This window comes from Euprymna scolopes, chromosome 3 (genome assembly GCF_053919585.1).
Source record: "Euprymna scolopes isolate OS-2025 chromosome 3, ASM5391958v1, whole genome shotgun sequence".
Taxonomy (NCBI): domain Eukaryota; kingdom Metazoa; phylum Mollusca; class Cephalopoda; order Sepiida; family Sepiolidae; genus Euprymna; species Euprymna scolopes.
Window position 1 is genome coordinate 86,302,416 of NC_136484.1, and position 20,000 is coordinate 86,322,415.

A 20,000-nucleotide genomic window follows, 5' to 3' on the forward strand; every position below is an offset into this window, starting at 1 on the left:
CAGCCATTTGATCACGTAGCACTTCAAACAAGCCAAAACATTTTAAAATACCTGTCGTAGCCACCACCCCGCTTCTTCTATGCGGTCTTATTACTGACCTAAGATTTCGTTCGCTAGTGGCCTAAATACTTGGGCACCAAGGGGGCTATGAATACCGACCACTGACTGCTACGTTTAATCTTCTGCCTCGCCAGTATTTCCATAACAAACCATTTAACTCCTACCTGAAGATGCCCACGTAATTGGGCGAAAACGTTCATAGTACACATGGGACACGCATTAAAATTTTTGATTTTTACACAAAGAAAATGAGAAAAATCGCAAAAATAAAAAAGTATAATTAAAAAGCTCTCTGTTATCATTAAGAAGATTTTTTTACATGATAAAATTCTGCCTAACTACACATAATTTACACACACACACGTACACACACACACGCACACACACACATACATCATAATTTATGTGGGGTACAAAATTTTATTATTGCAACCATGACAGGAAGACCCGTTTTGATGTAATGATTTAAAATGGGGAATGAAAAAGAAAAAAAATTAACGACGGAGGCCAGCTGACCGGTTTCGTCCTCCTATTTCGTAAACTGGCTCGAGCGATTTCCTTTATTAATAAAATCGAATGAAATGGGAGACGATATGTTTAAAATAAAATGGGAGACGATACGTTAAAAATAGCAAAAAGACACTATATGTCTAAAATAACGATACGTATGATATCACCTAGAAACTGATCACGTTCAAACCTAGGAGACATTCCCTCTGCTTGCAGATAGAATGCTTCTTCAAGCGAACGTGAATAGTCTCCAAGATATTCAGATGATAGATCGAATGAGCATGACTCAGGATAGTAAATGCGTCAGTGCTAAAGTTCGTGGCACATACCGGGTTTTTAAGCAAATATTAAGATATAGAAGATACGGATGTGTTAATAAAAACGTCTCTTCGTAGGTAAGTCTCATTCCTGATTTTGCTAGGTACGTGCTGTTGGACTCTACTATCAAGTCTCAACGTCGTCCGACCCACGTAAACAGCACTGAAGCTACATTTAAATTTATAAATTACATTATTATTATGGTGGGAAGTTAGAACGTCTTTGGAATATCATTAACGGTTTCGTAAAGAACACAACACGTACATTTGAAGCAAATAGCATCTTTCCACTGTTGAACTGATTTGGTTGGCACTTACTGACTCTAACCACGGTAAACGAATATAAATAGGTGTCTCAGAATTTTGGGGAAATTTTTGACACCCTTAACACAAAACTGCGAATAAAATATACAAAACTCGTAATTTCTCTTTTTAAAGTGGTTTCTTTAATTTCATTCTGGAATATACTATCAAAATAAACTATTAAATTTTTATGAAAAATAATAGAAATGATATTTTTTATTAAAAAAAAAACAGTGTCTACAAAGTACCTGCGCGCTCATGCAGCCATTTTTCTACGTAATAAAATGAATTGAATTTTACGAGTTAAATTTTTTTCAATTTTTTTCAATTTAAAAATCTATCAGAATTTTTCTATTGGTTCAATTTTTACAATATTTGCAGATTTAATGTGAAATTTTATGCTCTTTCCAATTAGCCGAATATAATATTCTAGACAAACGTTTATTTTTTTTAAATCTCCCCATTTTGAAATGTCTATTAAAATGAAAATAATTAATTTTCTCACCTCAGATTTATATATCACAGATTGAAGATAAAAGATCAATAAATAAAATAATCTAATTTAAAACAACAAAAAAGAGTAGTTTTGTGCAAATTTACCTGTAAAGTCAAAAGTTTAAAACCTTGTTTTTTTAAACCACGTTCATTTTTTTAAAGTGAAACCTCACATTTTTTAAATTTTGTTCTGAAAAGATTGAATACCTAGAACAATTTTTTCTGTTTCATTCAATGTTTTTTTTAGATTAAAAAATCACCCCATAAAGAAGAAATAAAATATATTAAATCAAAAACTCATGTATTTCGTTAAGAGAATAAAAATAATGGAAATTTGGTCGAGTGAAATTCTTTTAAACGGCAAAAACTGATAAGTGAGATGTGATCAATTTTCACCTACGGTGGCCCATAGCTAACTTTTGTTTACAGCAAACACATGCTAGAAATAGAAAGGGGAGATGAATTCTGGCGCTTACAGGCCACCGAAGTTCTCAATTGGAAGAAAGGGAGGCGTTTGTCTCCCCTTTCTTCTAGTTGTGACCATCTGATATCGTGGTATTTTTTTAATCCTTGCTTAAAAAATTATTTTATTTAAAAAGTACATGGAGTATAAAATATAAATATGAATAAATTTTTAACAATGAAGAATGGAAGTACCCATTGGTTAGTATCTTTTATAGGTAAGTGATTGTTTGGAATTTATATATATCTATTATATTCGAAGTAAGTTAAAATTCGTTGATTTCCTTGAAATCTTTTTTAAAGAAAACCGATTTAAAAAACAAATACTGCATATTTTGTTATTATTTTAAAAATTGGTATTTGCTCCTTTTATTGAAAAAAAAAGGGTTTAAATTACATTTTTCAAGTAGTTATAAGCTTCGAAATATAGTAAGGCTAATTATTCAAGTTTTTATCACGCATTTTTAATGGTGATTTCTGACACTGCTACCGCACTGATTTTTATTTGGGATCATATATATATATATATATATATATATATATATATATATATATATATATATATATATATATATATATATATATGTGTGTGTGTGTGTGTGTGTATGTATCATCACACACTCATATATATATATATATGACTATTATATATATAATATTATTTATATTACTAAACAATGATTATTTTTATGCCTACAGACACTAGTGTTTCATGCTAATGCAGTCATCAGTGTAGTGGTGATAATTCCTGCCGGTTATGAGATTCGAATCAAGCCACGATGTCATCTTTTGCTCAATTTACGAAGGGCCACCAAACAATTGCCACGAGGATGAAGGGAAAGCTATCAAATGCCGAATTCGGGCGAATACAATTTAGAGTGTTCGAGCGAACAGAAGTCGTAAACTGTTCATTTATAAATTCACTGTTTATTTATTTAAGAAACAAATTGTTAACATATATATATATATATATATATATATATAAATATATATATATACATACATACATACATATACATATATGTGCATGCATACATGCATACATACATACATACATACATACATACATACATACATACATACATACATACATATATGATTATATAATTATATATTTTCTATAAATGAATTTCATAGAATAATTGATAAATCTGATATACAATGCTAATAAAAATGAAATAAAAATACACATTTACAATGATGATTTCCAAAAGTGTTAAAACTGATTCCCACCCCTCTTTATTTCTTTTTATGAATAATCGATATCATGATATCTATTTAATTCAAATAAATAAAAATAGCGTTGGTTGGGGAGATATGACCTGATGACGTAATGCTTCAACTTTCAGAAGTTCGTTGTTCCGTTGCTAATTAAACAGCAATACATCAAATAGTGTTAAGAATTAGGATTGAAAAGTTTTTCTAATATATAGTTAATTATAAATATATGATAACTTGAATAACTCGCTATAATTATTTACTATCTTCTTTTTAGAATATCAGTTTAATCCAAAATAATAACATATGGTATTTAGGTAATTCATTAATATATTTGTTAATAAGATTAAAACTATATTTTTATCAAGTAAAAACGGACATGAAAAGTAGACTAAAAAGGGCGTAATATATTAAAAACGAATGAGTAAAACATGTTAACCAGTTAAGCGTTCTATTAAAAAAAATTATGTTAATGATTAAAAATAGCTGATTTTTTCAAGAGATAAAAAGAATCAATACAAGTTTTTAATCAAAGCATTATTCATTGGCAATTTTCGATTAATTAATTGATTAATATTTGTGTGTTACTAGATTTAGTAAAAAAAAAAATAAAATAAATAAAACATAACAAAAAAATGCCAGTTTTGTAAACATATCTTCGTCATATTTTGTCTTTGAATCATTTGCAGAGTCAAGTTATCTTGAAATAAGTACTAATAGAACTAAAGTGGGGTTCCTCGTTTTATGAGAGCGTATGCAGTTTCATTTATTTGATGTCATATTAGTTTTAATTGTCAAGAAAAAAGACATACATTGAATTTCTTATTAGATTTTCATTAATATTAAACAAGATTCAATTAATAGTTTCATATTAATGCGAAAAGGACATTCTTAAATGATATATATATATATATATATATATATATATATATATATATATATATATATATATATATATATGTGAAAGCATGATAGAGACAAAAAAAGATACATTTCCTCATATAACCAGAGACACCTGACCAAGCAATGAAACTGCAGCGATTCAGCCAATGTCGATTCAAGCACATATTAGATCAGATTGTGCGAATATCTAGTGAATTAATGTAATTTCATAAACACATTTTTAAAAGAAACTATATATTGTTAATGCGCGTGTTACTGTTTCAAAGAAACATATATGATCCAATTCCTGTCGTAATTCCTATTTTTGAACAGTACGTTGAAACATATGTATCAATATTATTTTGCAAAATCAATTAGAAGGAAGAATGAAATGATTTCATTTCACCTGTATTTATAAAGATTTAAATAAGAAACCCATAAGCCTTGGAATGAGAAGTATAACAACTTTACATAGTAAAAAGTTCGTGTGTTGATCCTGCATTTAAATTATTCATACGTTTTACTCCGATAATATCACTTCAACAGCAAATCTATGAAAATAAATATTGTACATACAATATGGTATAGTAATGCCACTAAACCTTATTATACACAACATGTTTCAGTTGAACGAATCGAAAAAATTTGGGACGAACTGAACTATATAACAATGGTACTTTGTTTTTATCGCTAAAAAGTGTGATACGTTTTGCAAATGTGAAACTTTCCATCTCAGATTCATTAGAATTTGTTAATAAGCTTTTTTCTTGTACTGAATTCATCATTATAGTATCAAGTTTAAATGAAATGTTGTAATTACAATGACTAAACTGATACATCATAAATATAAAGAATTTAGAATGGTTAGATGAACGTGGATAGGGAATTAGTATGGTCAAATACACACATTTTGACTTTGCGTATTAAAATTTTAACACAAATATGTAATTTGGATATCCGGATGTAAGATGAATAATAGTAAATTGCTTTATTTTTTGTCCAAATTTGTATAAGCATTCCCTAGTAAAGATCTTGAAAAACTTACGGGCGAAATCGATATTCCAATAGAATTTCAATTGCTATTTTAATGATATATAAAGTACATTAGACAACATAAAACTTATAGGCAAAATTGTAAACTTTTTTGTAACTCAGTAATAACAATGCAGTATTCATCTACGGGTACATGTGTTTGTTGTGATTGCCAAACAATCAATACATTGAGCAGGTATTTATGTATCATATTGGAGGGAATTTCCAGATACTACAAAGTTAACACCGTTTCGAATAGTGAAGGTATCCGTATAAACATACACACATATATGCATATTATATCGGTTTCAGCGGTTTAAAATTATAACACTGACTATATATATATATATATATATATATATATATATATATATATATATATATACTGTAAAAATAGATTAGATGCATTCATTTGAACACAAGTTGTTTATTTACCCAAGCGAGTTCATTAGTGTGCAATTGAATACAACAGATTCGTTAAGATTCGAAATCGGCATTTACGTCAATTACACGCTTTATGAACATCAATATATATACATCCACAAACACACACACATACATATATATAGGTGAACATGTGTGAGTATGTGTATATACATATAAATATATATTTATATATATACATATACAAATAAATGTAAGCGTATATTTAATATATATACATATGTATGAGCATATATATGCATATATAAATATATACACACATATATACGTGTATATATATATATATAGATAGATAGAAATTTATGAATATATACATATATATCTATGTACACACATATATATATATATATATATACCTATGCATATACATGCGTATATGAAATATATATATGTATATGTGTTATATATATATGTATATATATATATATATATATATATATATATATATATATATATATATATTCATTGGTAGAGAGTATATATACACGCCTGGTAGAGTATATATCTATGCATATATATACATATACATGCATGTATACACACACACATATATTTATATGTATATATATATACATATATATATATACTCCATCAATATATATATACACACACTAGTAGAGTATATATATATACACTAGTAGTGTGTGTATATATATATATATATACTCACACTGTTATATATATAAATACATATATATATATACATACATATAAACTAGTAGAGTGTATATATACACACACACTGATATATATATATATATATATATATATATATATATATATATATATATATATATATATATATATATATATATATATACTCCACGTAACTAGATGTATTCTCATTCTGGAATCCAGTACGATGAAGAGATCAAAAAGGAGATATACTATATTTTAAAATGGTCTATTGCCCAACTGAAATAATGTATATGTTAAGAAACTTGTTTTATAGAATAAACCATGTCTTCACATTTGTAATAAGTTACGTATTTCTAATAATTTTAAACGCAGTTTTTATGATGTTGCTCTATATAAGCTCGTCATATTTAAACAAACCTAACTTTGTAAATAGTATTCGCAGACATACACACGCGCCTACGTACAAATGCATAATGTTACAATTTTTTTTATTCCCCTTCCCTTTTAAGTAATATGAAATAAAAATGATAAATTGAATAGAAATCCCAAATATAGGATGCAAAGTAATCACGCACGGCGGAGAACGAAGCCATAAACGTAGAAGACAAAGTTCAAACGTCAATATCTCATTACTGCGACGATTATCCCGACGACGGTGAGTGGCGTGCTTTTTTTGTTTGTTTGTAAATAGCGCTAAACTTCATCTCAGACAACTAATAGCTTTAATAAGAAGACGAAAAACTGCTTTTCATTTCCATGATATACATATATAAAAAGAGAGAAAAAATATTGTGATGAATAAGAAAATTAATAAAAATGGACGAAATAAAAATATATCAGAATAAAAAAAAAAGAAAACAAAAAAACTGGAGAAACAGAAAAAAAAAAGAAGAAATTTACTGAATTGAAACTGAATAAAAATGGCAAATGGTTTCGACTCAATTAAATTAGACATAAACACATGAAAATAAAAAAAGATGAATTGCGTACTGGGAAACATAACTATAAATGGTTTTCAAAAATAAACAAAAAACAAAACAAAAAAAAAACTGATAAGTATTTTAAAAGAAAAGTTAACTTTTATAATAATAACGAAGTGTAGTTAGGTAAATGGATATCATTCATATTATGTATCGTATGAAATTGTACATGCTATTATACCTATATAGATATAAAATCGTCACTTTCCAGAAAATACATATATACAAACGCATATAATAAAGACATACATACGATCTATCTATCACAATATATACATACATACATACATATACATATATATACATATATATGTCCATACGTATATACATACGTACCACGTACACTCACGCACACACACACACGCATATATAAAATATTTTATTTATATAGACAGATATTACATAGTCGCTCTACACTGAACATGCTAATGTTTCGGACAAATTGGTTTGCAAAAAACCAAAAGTCACTCGTCAGGCGGTGTAAAATAACGATTTTTACACCGCCTGACGATGACTTTCGGTTTTTTGCAAACCAATTTGTCCGAAACATTAGCATGTTCAGTGTAGAGCGACTATGTAATATCTGTCTATATAAATAAAATATTTTATTTTGCTCCTTTTTTGAACACTCTTAATAACCGTTTTGATTCATAAGTTTTATCTCCTGAATACCTTTAACTTGGTATATATATATATATATATATATATATATATATATATATATATATATATATATATATATATATATATATATATATACATTAAATAGTATTATGTTAAGATAACTCCTTTTAATTAGTTATTATAGATACAATAGACACGCATATATTTACATATTGCCATATGAATATTTTGCCTTCATAAAAAGACTTTTCGTGATTTAAAAAATAAACTTTTTTCCTATTTACATATTACGGTAATTTATGCATATATCTATCTATATATCTATCTATATATCTATCTACTATTACATAAAAAGAAAGTGTGTGTGTGTGCGTTCGTTCACTATAGACTCCGAACCGGCTGGACCAATTTTTATGAAATTTCACACAAATATATTTTTATGTATCTAGCAATGTTCGTAGATAGTTTTGTATCGGAATATCGTTGATAAGTATCAATAATCGAAAAAATCCGATAAAAGAAAGATCACATGATTTTGTCCAACGTTAAAAAAGTGCATTTAAGAATTTTTATTAACACACAAGCCGAAAGTAGGTTTTTTTGATATAACAAGCGCGCATTCGAACTGAATGTTTCTGTTTAGAGCAGAACTGAACTATGATACTTGACTTGCTTTAATTCAATTTAATTTAATTGAATACTTTAATTCAAACCATTATATATAAACATAATTTTATTTCTCTACAGTGCAATGTAGACTGCCATGTATTGTGGAGACATGTGAAGTTTCCTCCCGGTGCACAGCAATAGATCAGACAATCGATCGAATTGAAAAATGGACGATTTCATCTATTTCGATGACAAAATAAATTTGGGAGCGTGAAACATTCAATCCCGGGCGACGTCAAGTCTCCCTGCTAGCGCGCGCGCACACACACACACACACACACACACACACATGATTTATGCATATGCAAATGCAAATATTTGTATGTTAGGAAATTATTTTATGAAAGTAAAATTTATTAAAATCTAATTCTACGTAAAATTAGTTATAAGATATACTTTTTAAATAGAACATTACTAGCAAAACTATGTTCTTTTCACTCGTATATTTTTGCTGAAAAGACGGTATTCTAGTGAATGATCATAGAGTACACTGATCCCCCAAAACGAACAAATGACGGAGAGGATGGTACTATGACAAACCTCACCCCTCTCCCCCACTAAAGCAGGAGTTAATGCCTAGGATGATGGAAACAGACCAGATACCCCCCCCCTCGCAAAAAGGAGGAAGTAAAGCCTGGGACTATGGTGCAATGAGAACAGAATAAATGCTTCCTTTCTCCCTCGACAAAAGAAAAGGTCATAACCGGGAGGACTCTCTCAGAAAATGAGACGGCAATGCATTCGAGTATTGTTTTCATAACAAAGTAACATGTACTAAGTTACCCTCTTCCCCTAAAAATATCTGGGAGGCTTTCACTACCTAGGGAGGGGGAGACGAGTTTATGATTATTAAACGATACTACGCTAACCACCTTAATTTAAAAATAATAGATTTTTTTCATGTATAAATTACTAGTTATAAAAACATATTTTTATTGTTTCGCGATATTGTTTCTTAGATCAAAGTGTAGTATCTGTCCTCAGCATCATCAGACGTTTTACTAATGTCGTAAGTATTAAACCGGAAAGTTTATGCAAATTATCTACTTTGAAAAATAATGAAACGGAAATTCTTAGAAAGTTTTAAATTGTTATGCTATTTATTCCATTAAATTGCTTTAATTAATATTAGAAAAACTTATTTTTATAAATACTTATCATAATCTTACTATCGACAAAACTACTGCGTGCACATATAAGAAAATATGACAATACAAACGAGAAGTGTACATTCTAGAATATAAATTTATTAGAAATATCACTGTTTTTGTTTGCAGATTACTATATATACAATATTTCAAAATATTACATTGTGTCATAGAATTAAATGAGAGAATGTTAATATAGCTAAGATATGTGTGGGGGGGAAAACTTTCGCATTAGATAAAAAAATAGAATTCTCGAACATCCAAACTCATATTTGTGAAGAAGGACTGACTTTCTAAATCAACCGTATCATTTAGAATAGGAAGAAAAATAGAGCACAAGAATAAGAAAGTCTTGTAATCTAAATACAGTTTACAGAACTGAACCATGATTTTTAAGGTAAAAAAAATCCGCAGAAATCCATCTCTCAAAATGGATTGATTCGAATGTTTTAGGTTGTTTCAGTTGAACCAATAAAAGATTAAAAAGAAAAATGGAACTTTTTTCTTTTATCACAACAACATGTCATTGTCTAATATTGTTTCAATAATCTGCTAAAAATAATGTGATATTCTTCAGCATATTAAATAATATAGTTATATATATTTTTTTATGTATAAGCATTTTCATTCATTATTTCTACGACATAAAATTGATTTTCGGAATCATGTAAATAAACCAATATCAATACTTGCCGCGTGTATAACATAATTTGACATTGTATCAGAAATCATTTGTATTAATTGTTGTTTCGATTACAATATTTAGGTTAGTAGCACAAGAGTGTTTAAATGAAACAAATAATTAAAAATCAAGATTTGTGTAATATAAATCATAAGTAATTAATTTAATATAATATCACCAAATAAAAACATTATTATTATTATTATTATTATTATTATTATTATTATTATTATTATTATTATTATTATTATTATTGCTTTTATTATTATTGTTATTATTATTATTGCTTATATAATTATTATTATCATTATTATTATTATTGTTATTATTATTATTTCTTTTATTATTATTATTATTAATTGTATTAATATTAGTATAATCATTATCATTACTGCTTTTATTATTATTATTATTATTGCTTTTTATTATTATTATTATAATTGTTTTATTATTATTATTTTATTATTATTATTTTATTATTGTTATTGCTTTTATTATCATATTTTTATTATTATTGCTTTTATTATTAATGTTATTATTGTTATTATTATTATTGCTTTTATTATCATATTTTTATTATTATTGCTTTTATTATTAATGTTATTATTATTATTATTATTATTGCTTTTATTATTATTATTTTTTATTGTTATTATTATTATTATTGCTTTTATTATTATTATTATTTTTTTATTGTTATTATTATTATTGCTTTTATTATTATTATTATTTTTTTATTGTTATCATTATTATTGCTTTTATTATTATTATTGTTATTATTATTATTATTGTTATTATTATTATTATTGCTTTTATTATTATTGCTTTTATTATTATTATTGGTTTTATTATTGTTATTATTGTTATTATTGCTTTTATTATTATTATTTTTATTATGTTTATTGTTGTTATTATTATTATTGCTTTTATTATTATTATTGTTATTATTATTATTGTTATTATTATTATTATTATTATTATTGCTTTTATTATTATTGCTTTTATTATTATTATTTTTATTATGTTTATTGTTGTTATTATTATTATTATTGCTTTTATTATTATTATTATTGTTATTATTATTATTATTGCTTTTATTATTATTGCTTTTATTATTATTATTGGTTTTATTATTGTTATTATTGTTATTATTGCTTTTATTATTATTATTATTATTATTATTTTTATTATGTTTGTTGTTGTTATTATTATTATTGCTGTTATTATTATTATTTTATTATTGTTATTATTGTTATTATTATTGCTTTTATTATTATCATTATTATTATTATTGTTATTATTATTATTGCTTTTATTATTAATATTGCTTTTATTATTCTTTTATTATTGTTATTATTACTGTTATTGTTATCATTATTGCTATTGTTTAATAACAATAACAATAATAATAATGATAATAACAGTAATTTTGATTATTTTTATTTTATTATTATTGTTGTTGTTATTGTCATTAATACTGTTATTATTATTGTTCTTATTATCATTGTTGTTATTATCATTATTATGATTGTTATTATTATTATTATTATTATTATTGTCATTGTAATCATTATTGTTATTGTTATCATTATTATTATATACACTGACAACACATGTGCGTAGCTATGCTTATAAATGAACGCAAATATTAACACACACATACATTAAAAAGTGATGCTTTAAATAGGAAAACTGCTATTACTAATAATGTAGCTATCAAAAACTAACACTTTAGTTTACATTTTCGTTATTTGGATTATACGGACTACTATTCTCATTTTGGTTTAATCCACCTCCGCCATTTTTCAAATACATTTTTCCAACTTGAAAATTTTTTAATTAACCTTCGGAAATCTTTATAACAAGTTCGGGAATTTATCGGGAATTTCGAAGTGAAACGTTTATTTAATCTACCAGTTATCAAATTTACATATTTTGAACTTGCAACGTCACGGTGTAGTGACTTAGAATCAAATAAGAATAGATCGCGTTATAAAATCATCGATCTATGTATTCAGTACATGAAAACATTACATAATTCTTACCTGATTAATATAGAAATTTGCATCGGCGTATTCACCCATTGATTTGGAGCAGTAAAAATCCAATGGTTCGGTTCCGTGCCAGCACCGTTTGATAATGAACGCGGTTGTCGGAAGAATGTGTGTATTCGGTTTGTGTGGATAGTTGTAGATTTCCGATCTGACATTTTAATCCGATCTACAGACACAGTAAAATGATATTGCGAATGGTTGATCTATCGATAATATTGCGTCAAAGCAATTAGGTATAGCCACATTATTATTATTATTATTATTATTATTATTATTATTATTATTATTATTATTGTTATTATTAATAATAATAATAATAATAATAATAACAATAACAATAATAATAATAATAATAATAATAATAATAATAATAATATATCAATATATTTGTAAAAAAATATTCTTTTTTAAATGGTAGTTTGAATTCTTGTATTTACTGCCTTTAGAATGTTACACCAGTCAACGTTTCATTGGTGGTGTAGAGTAATTACAAAATAATTTTCTCATTAAAAAATATTGGAAAATAAGCGTGAATTTCTCAAAAAATATCGAGAAATATGAAAAGACGTTATGTACACAAATTATTTATCACCTAAATCTGAAATCTAATCCAGCCGAATGTTTGATGATCCCTGAAGTTTTAGTAATTCAATCTCTCGCACACGACATATACATCGTGTTGCGAAAGCCCCGTTAACTACAGTTGAATTGACATTTGAGTATAATCCGAAAGTATCCAAAGTATATGTGGAAATCAAGTCCAGATGTTGACCAAGAAATACAGACTCTGCTAGCAGTGTAAATAATTCAGATAATTTGACGTCAAGGCGCACAAGACACAAGTTGGTTAAGCAGCTTGTTTGGTAGTTCTACTGCTACTCACGAGTTGAGTGAATGTGATCCGGGCAAAAGATAATTATGCGCGATGAAGAGTAGCGGTAAGAGAATATTGGGAGGAAAAGATCAAATGCAGTTTTGCACGTCCGGAAAATCAGAACAGTAGTTGTTAATGTATTAGTTGTAGTTGACATAGAGTAGAAGTATAAGAAGTCATCGTATTATTTGTAGCCGTGCTTCTTGGCGCCAAATCTATAGTAGTCGTAGTAGTAGTAGTAGTAGTAGTAGTAGTTAAATCAAACTAGACGAACTTAAGCCGTCATGTATCTCAACATAAAAGGCCTAGTTTTAATTTAGACAATTTGTTTTTATAGTTTTGATTCAATGTTAGCAGTCGTATTTTAGTTGTATAAAAAGCAACATTAATGTCGTCGACTGTAGCCAAGGGCGATCCGAAGGCTCCCTTTTCATTCTGTAGTACATTAAGAAGTAGGGGTAGGTGCTACTCCTTATCCGTGATCCTCGCCTGAACATTTATCAAGATGGCATCAAATATCATTCTCTGATCCTTTGAAATGATTCGACCGAGGATTGAACCCCGCTTTCCCGGTCCATTAGCGAGCATCCTAATCATTTTACCAAATTGTTGTTTTGCTTAATATATATGCTTTAAAATTCGGCGAGATGTTTGCCCGTACAAAAATGATCAAATATTGTTATTAAATCCGAAATGTTTTAATACTTAATGTTATTTAAATCGTGTTCGTTGAATGATAACTCGACGGCAATTGAATACGAATGTGAGACACATGGTATTGTTTTATGTATGTGAAGCGTTAAGACAGAACTGAACACAAATAGAATCAGCAACGCGACGAACAAATCAAAAAGTTGGCATTCTTGACTTTTACTTGACTTTTCGTCACGTCGGTTTATGATGTTTTCATTGAAGATTATTTTGCAGATTGGAATACAATGCCCAGAAAGAAATCATAAAAGTGCTAGCCGTTAATAATAGAAAAAGTAATGAGGAGATAAGAACAGTTGCATTAGGGATGGTTTTGCGTAACTCTAGTTCAAATATTTGAAATTAAGTCACACAAACACATACATACACATACACACACATACACATACACACACAACTACACACACACAAATATATATATATATATATATATGCGTATCCATACACACATTCATAATCATTGGGTAAAAATGTACGCAGAGATAATAATGTTAACACAAAAATTAAACTTGGTACTTGGGTGAACTCGAATAAGAAATGTAAATGTAAAGAAAATATTGAATAATCATAACTATAATTGATTATTCAGTTCTATTACATAATGCTTGTAAAAATGAGGACTTCAAAGAGAAAATCGGATTACCATATCGTAAAAAAACGCATGACGATGTCAAAATTTAGTTAACATTAGTTGACCTAAGTTTGATCTCAGAATGAGGCTGATTTTAATTAAACGGATTAGTGCTAGAAACATTTATCCAATAAGAACAGACAAACGATATTAATGCGTGAAATAATTAGAAAAGAATAGTTTCGAAATGCACTAGTAAATGGAAGCCTATATCTCTAGCGTCTGCAAACACGTTTTTTTCTTTAATTGAAGATATATTGCACAATAGTTTTTAACCCACAGAAATTATTATCATTAGGTTTCTTACTCAGTAGGAGTTTTGATAAGAGTTATAAACAGTAATCAATCAGTGCTAAAATAAGAGGATGTTCCCTGGAATCAGAGTGACGAACAATCACACCAATACTCACTGATTCTTTCAAAAAAATGAAACACACTTAAAGTTCTCGTACTACCCGTTTAGCATTGAGTTCTCGCTGATAAAGGCTGATGGAATTTACAGCAATTTGATTGACAAAAAGCCTCCACAGGAACGGTTGGTCCCTTCCAGTCTAGGTGTAGATTGTGTTTTCCCCCTCTCTAATGATAACTTATGAAGAATAAAACATGCCAATTTTGTGCAGTTCTGCATCGTAGTTTTGAAGTGACAGGAAAAACTGATCTAAAGGTATGTAAAACGAAAATTTGAAAACGAAAGAATGTAATTTGCCACCATTATTTAAAGTTCAAGTAATGATTTATATCAGTTGGATTCAATATATCGAAGAGAAAGAGAATAATATAAATAATATATATAATAGAAACTATTTCATTTTGCTAATCACAAAAATAAGATTATCTATTAACACGATTTAAATAAATCTTCTCTCGGTGATTAAAAGATTTTCAATTCAGACGTGCAGTTCTTCATAGCATGTAAAAATGTACAGCACCGAATTTCTGTGACAATGCATGACAACATCATCGTGGTACTTTTTTTTCAACACTTTTTTTTAAGAAACAAAACAAAATAAATGCAGAGTATAACAGGAAACACCTGCACAATACTTGTACATCTACACATACACATATGCATATACACACACGTATGTGTGTGTATATGCATATGTGTATATATTAAGCATGTGATGATGTACTGAATAGTATAATGCCCGTGAAAAAAAAAAATAGTTTCATTGTCTTTTTCCATATGTCTTCAAGATGTATTCTTTTATACACAATTTTGTTTATATATATATATATATATATATATATATATTGATATATATATATGCATGTGTATGTATGTATGTATGTATGTATGTATGTGTGTGTGTGTGTGTGTGTGTGTGTGTGTGTGTTAATTGTGCAGAAACTTCCTTTGGCACCATATATAGAAAATATGCTGTACATTTATTTTTTACTGATAAAACATTGTTCGAAACTTAAAAAAACATGTCGGCATATAATACATACATATATATACATACATACATACATACATACATACATATATATATATATATATATATATATATATATATATATATATATATGCCGACATATTTATGCATGCATATTTATGTAATAAAATCACTTTTCACGCATGCTTTATTGATCAATCACTTTTCTTCGCTGCAAGCTACATGGGGACATAAGATTAGTCTAATATATAAAGTGCAGTTGTTAAAAAGTAGTTAAAAGTCCAAATCTACAAAACAAAACCCACAAAGGTTATACATTCTTTTTTAATATTGCTAGAGATGAATAATATCGGAAATTTAGAAACAAATATTCATTTCAGCTTTAAATTAGCGAAAATTACTGTAAGGGAATTTATTTTCTACTGGCTAAATAAAAGTAACTTAGATTAGTTATCAAGGAGTTCATTCAATTTGTCTGACTCATTCCTTGAGCAATCTATATAAAAGGAAGTTTTTGTGCGCGTGTGTGTGTCGAGAAGAAGACTGGGATTGGCAGAGGAGAACGGGGGACGATGGGAGGAAGGGGGAAACAGAAAGATAGAGAGACTGATAAAGAGAGATAAATTATTAGAAGTCTTTTTCTAGTGTCCGGCAATGCTAGGTACTTCTACTAGGCGACCATATAAAACAAAAATATTGATCTATCATTAAAATGTTTATTTTAACTGATTTCTGCGATTTTTGTATATAATCCTGTTTAAGAATATTTTGTTAATCATACATAATGGGAGTAGAGAAATGCCTACTGTTACCGTCATAGAAAAATACCACCTGTTCTTAATTTAAGCAAAATTTTACTATGGTAGCTGAATCGATTAGCATGCGGTACTTAGAAGCAAAGGGTATGAGTTCTAATTTTACTCGCATACGAACTTAAAAAATAAATTACAATGTATGCAGAGTGCTTTGTTTTACTTTTATTCTTTTGCATTCTACCTATTTATAAAAATAAGAACCCGGGAAACGCCGACTTAACCAGACAGTATACGAACATGAAAATCATCTCCTCCAAATCATAATCGAACTGAACCAAAATAGAAGACACACACAAAGACTGAACACCTTTAGAATAACACTTTATGACCATAGCAGATAAAATATGTAGCTTATTTTAAAGCATAAGCCTTATTAGCCGCCCCTTTTGACTATCACATCCATCCCTAAAGATAACTTATCCAGAATGTAAATTCTTTTTGTGAAGAAAGTGTGTGTGTGGGGGGGGTAGTACAAACACGGGTTCTTTATTAAAATCTATTTCTTTTTTTTTACAATTTGTTGTGTTCCTTTTTCTATTTTTTTTTCTCCACTACGAGCTATTTGCATTTTGTGCTCAGACGTTAAGACGATTCAGTTCTAATGATCGGACTATCCATAAAACTGCAGTTCAGTGCTGTGATGTTACTTTTAGTATTTATTACACACACACACACACACACACACACACACACACACACACACACACACACATATATATATATACATATACATGAGCATAGACATATATTTGATCATCACTGCCTACGCCACATCCGCCATGTCTACTGGCAACAGTTTATGTTGAATAGTAAAGTTTGCGCTCTTTGCAAGATCCTCTCTCTTCAAAAATCTATCCTTGCCAAACGCCTTCATTGATACGGTCAGGCTCTTCGACAACATGCAGCTGACTTTATCCGTGAAGTCATCAATCCAACACAAGCACCAGATTGGAGGAAACGTCGCAGCGTCCAACTCAAAACTTGGCCCAGCACAGTAAATCAAGATGTTGAACTGATTCTGTGCCATATCCTGTACAAGGTCTCTGGCTGGAACCGCGAATGTCTTGCATTCAGAAAAGAAGCAGTCATGGATGGCCGTGCCTGGTTAGCCAGTGTTTGAGACGTGGTGAACATGTTGAAAAGAGCCGACTCAGACGACCGATGGTAATTGTCAAAAGTACGACTGAATTTACGCACATACGCTTTCTACAATTAGTTACATTGGTGAGTCGTAAAACGGAAGAACAGCTTATGTATAAATGCCTAATAAAAATAAATAAATGAATAAACAATAGATCCTATATATATATATATATATATATATATATATATATATATATATATATATATATAATTATAAAACTCAAATGACCTTGTAACGAGTGATGTAACCCACTTTCCGGTTTGCGACATCCGGTTGCGCATGCGCGCATAAACATTAACCCATAACAACGTAAACAAATAAACACTAATCGCTTCTTTTGCAGATTTTTACCTGCGCACTGAAATATTAACGTTATTATTTCGAAATTATAATTTTACATGAGAAGAGTGGGGGTGTTTTGCAACTATTCTTTATTACAACTATACTGTCGCTATTTTCTTACAACTAAACAACTTTAACCCGTTGACAAACATAAGAACAATTGTAGTAAAGCCAAGACTACTACTACTACTACTACTACTACTACTACTACTACTATTACTACTACTACTCTCTATCCGTCCCTTTTCCTTCCTTCATTCTTTTTTTATTTTTTGTTTACATTTCTAGATACAAAATAGTTGTGTGATAACGGTGAATTTGTTGACACATTTACTAATCTGTTTCAATATTATTTTATTTATTTAGGTTTCATTTTTTTGCTTCAGGTTTTATTAATTATTTTGTTTTTTTTTTTAGATTTTAAGTTTCTATAACTTGGTTGAAGGATTCCAATATGGGTTTTCCATTCTTATATTTCTCATCGGTAGGTTTATGTGCGTTTTTGCTGCTAAATGACTTTCGTCGGCGTTCGATTCGTAGGAAAGTCATGTTTACTTTTCGATTTTTGAGCGATTATTCGGAAATATAGGTAACTTTACACGAATAGGGAGATTTTTTTTTTATGTTTGAGTGATCCGTCCGTGATTTTTCATTTTTAATATACTTTCATAGAAATGTTTCTGTTATGTCAAAAAAACTATTTTCTTTACGTAACAAGTGTCACGCTCATACATGAATTCCATAGCTAATATAACATACTGACCCAACGGATCACGGGTAGTCTAGTATATATATATATATATATATATATATATATATATATATATATATATATATATATATATATATATAAGAGCAACTAGTTAATTAAACATATTTAAAACACTTGTAAAAAAAAAATTAAAAACATATATATATGTATGTGTCTGTATCTGTGTATGTGTTAGTATGTGTGTGTATGTGTGTGTATGTGTATGTGTGTGTATGTGTGAGTGTGTACTTTAAATTGACAAGGAGGATATTATCTAACTATCGAAGGTGTAGTAAGAAGCATTGTAAAGAAAAGAACCTTATGCGAATATATTTGCGCTTTCAAAGCATGCTTACTGCATGAATCGGAGAGAAAAAAAAAAACTATTTAATTTCCCGAATAACGATTTGAATAATCGTTTCATAATTAGTTCATGAAAGCAGTTCCTAAGATTATGCACTTTGGAGAATTTGGTGATAATTCATACTCTTAAAAGAAATCTTACGAAATTTTACGAAAGGAAAAAATCTACATGAAACACAAGACATACGAATACGTTATTATAAATATGTTCTTGTGAATGGAAAATTCTTTTAAAGTGGTATAGTTATGAAATTCATGTATACTCGAACAATTATGAACCTATTTTAGATACAATAAAGAGCATTTAATTAAAATAATCCAAGGAAGGCATATCTCATATTTTACATCGTATGTATATATGTAACTTACATGAGCACAAATAAAAAAAATACAAAGTAACAAACGCATAATTGGTCTTTATGGACTTTAATCAGTGATGGCGAGTTT

The 20,000-nt window shown here is 28.2% G+C and overlaps 1 protein-coding gene across 17 annotated transcripts in view; it reads right to left on the minus strand.

Moving 5' to 3' along the window:
* Positions 1-20,000, minus strand: part of LOC145256949 (transcription factor AP-2-epsilon-like) — a 275,670-nt gene that overhangs the window by 45,921 nt on the left and 209,749 nt on the right. The window contains exon 1 of one of the 17 annotated variants that reach the window (XM_080115627.1): positions 12,511-12,788. The exons of the other annotated variants lie outside the window; for them this stretch is intronic. Coding sequence (XP_079971753.1) covers positions 12,511-12,549 — 39 coding nt within the window. The 5' untranslated portion in view covers positions 12,550-12,788. Of the gene's footprint in view, positions 1-12,510; positions 12,789-20,000 lie in introns of those variants that run through there. 17 annotated transcript variants of the gene reach the window in all.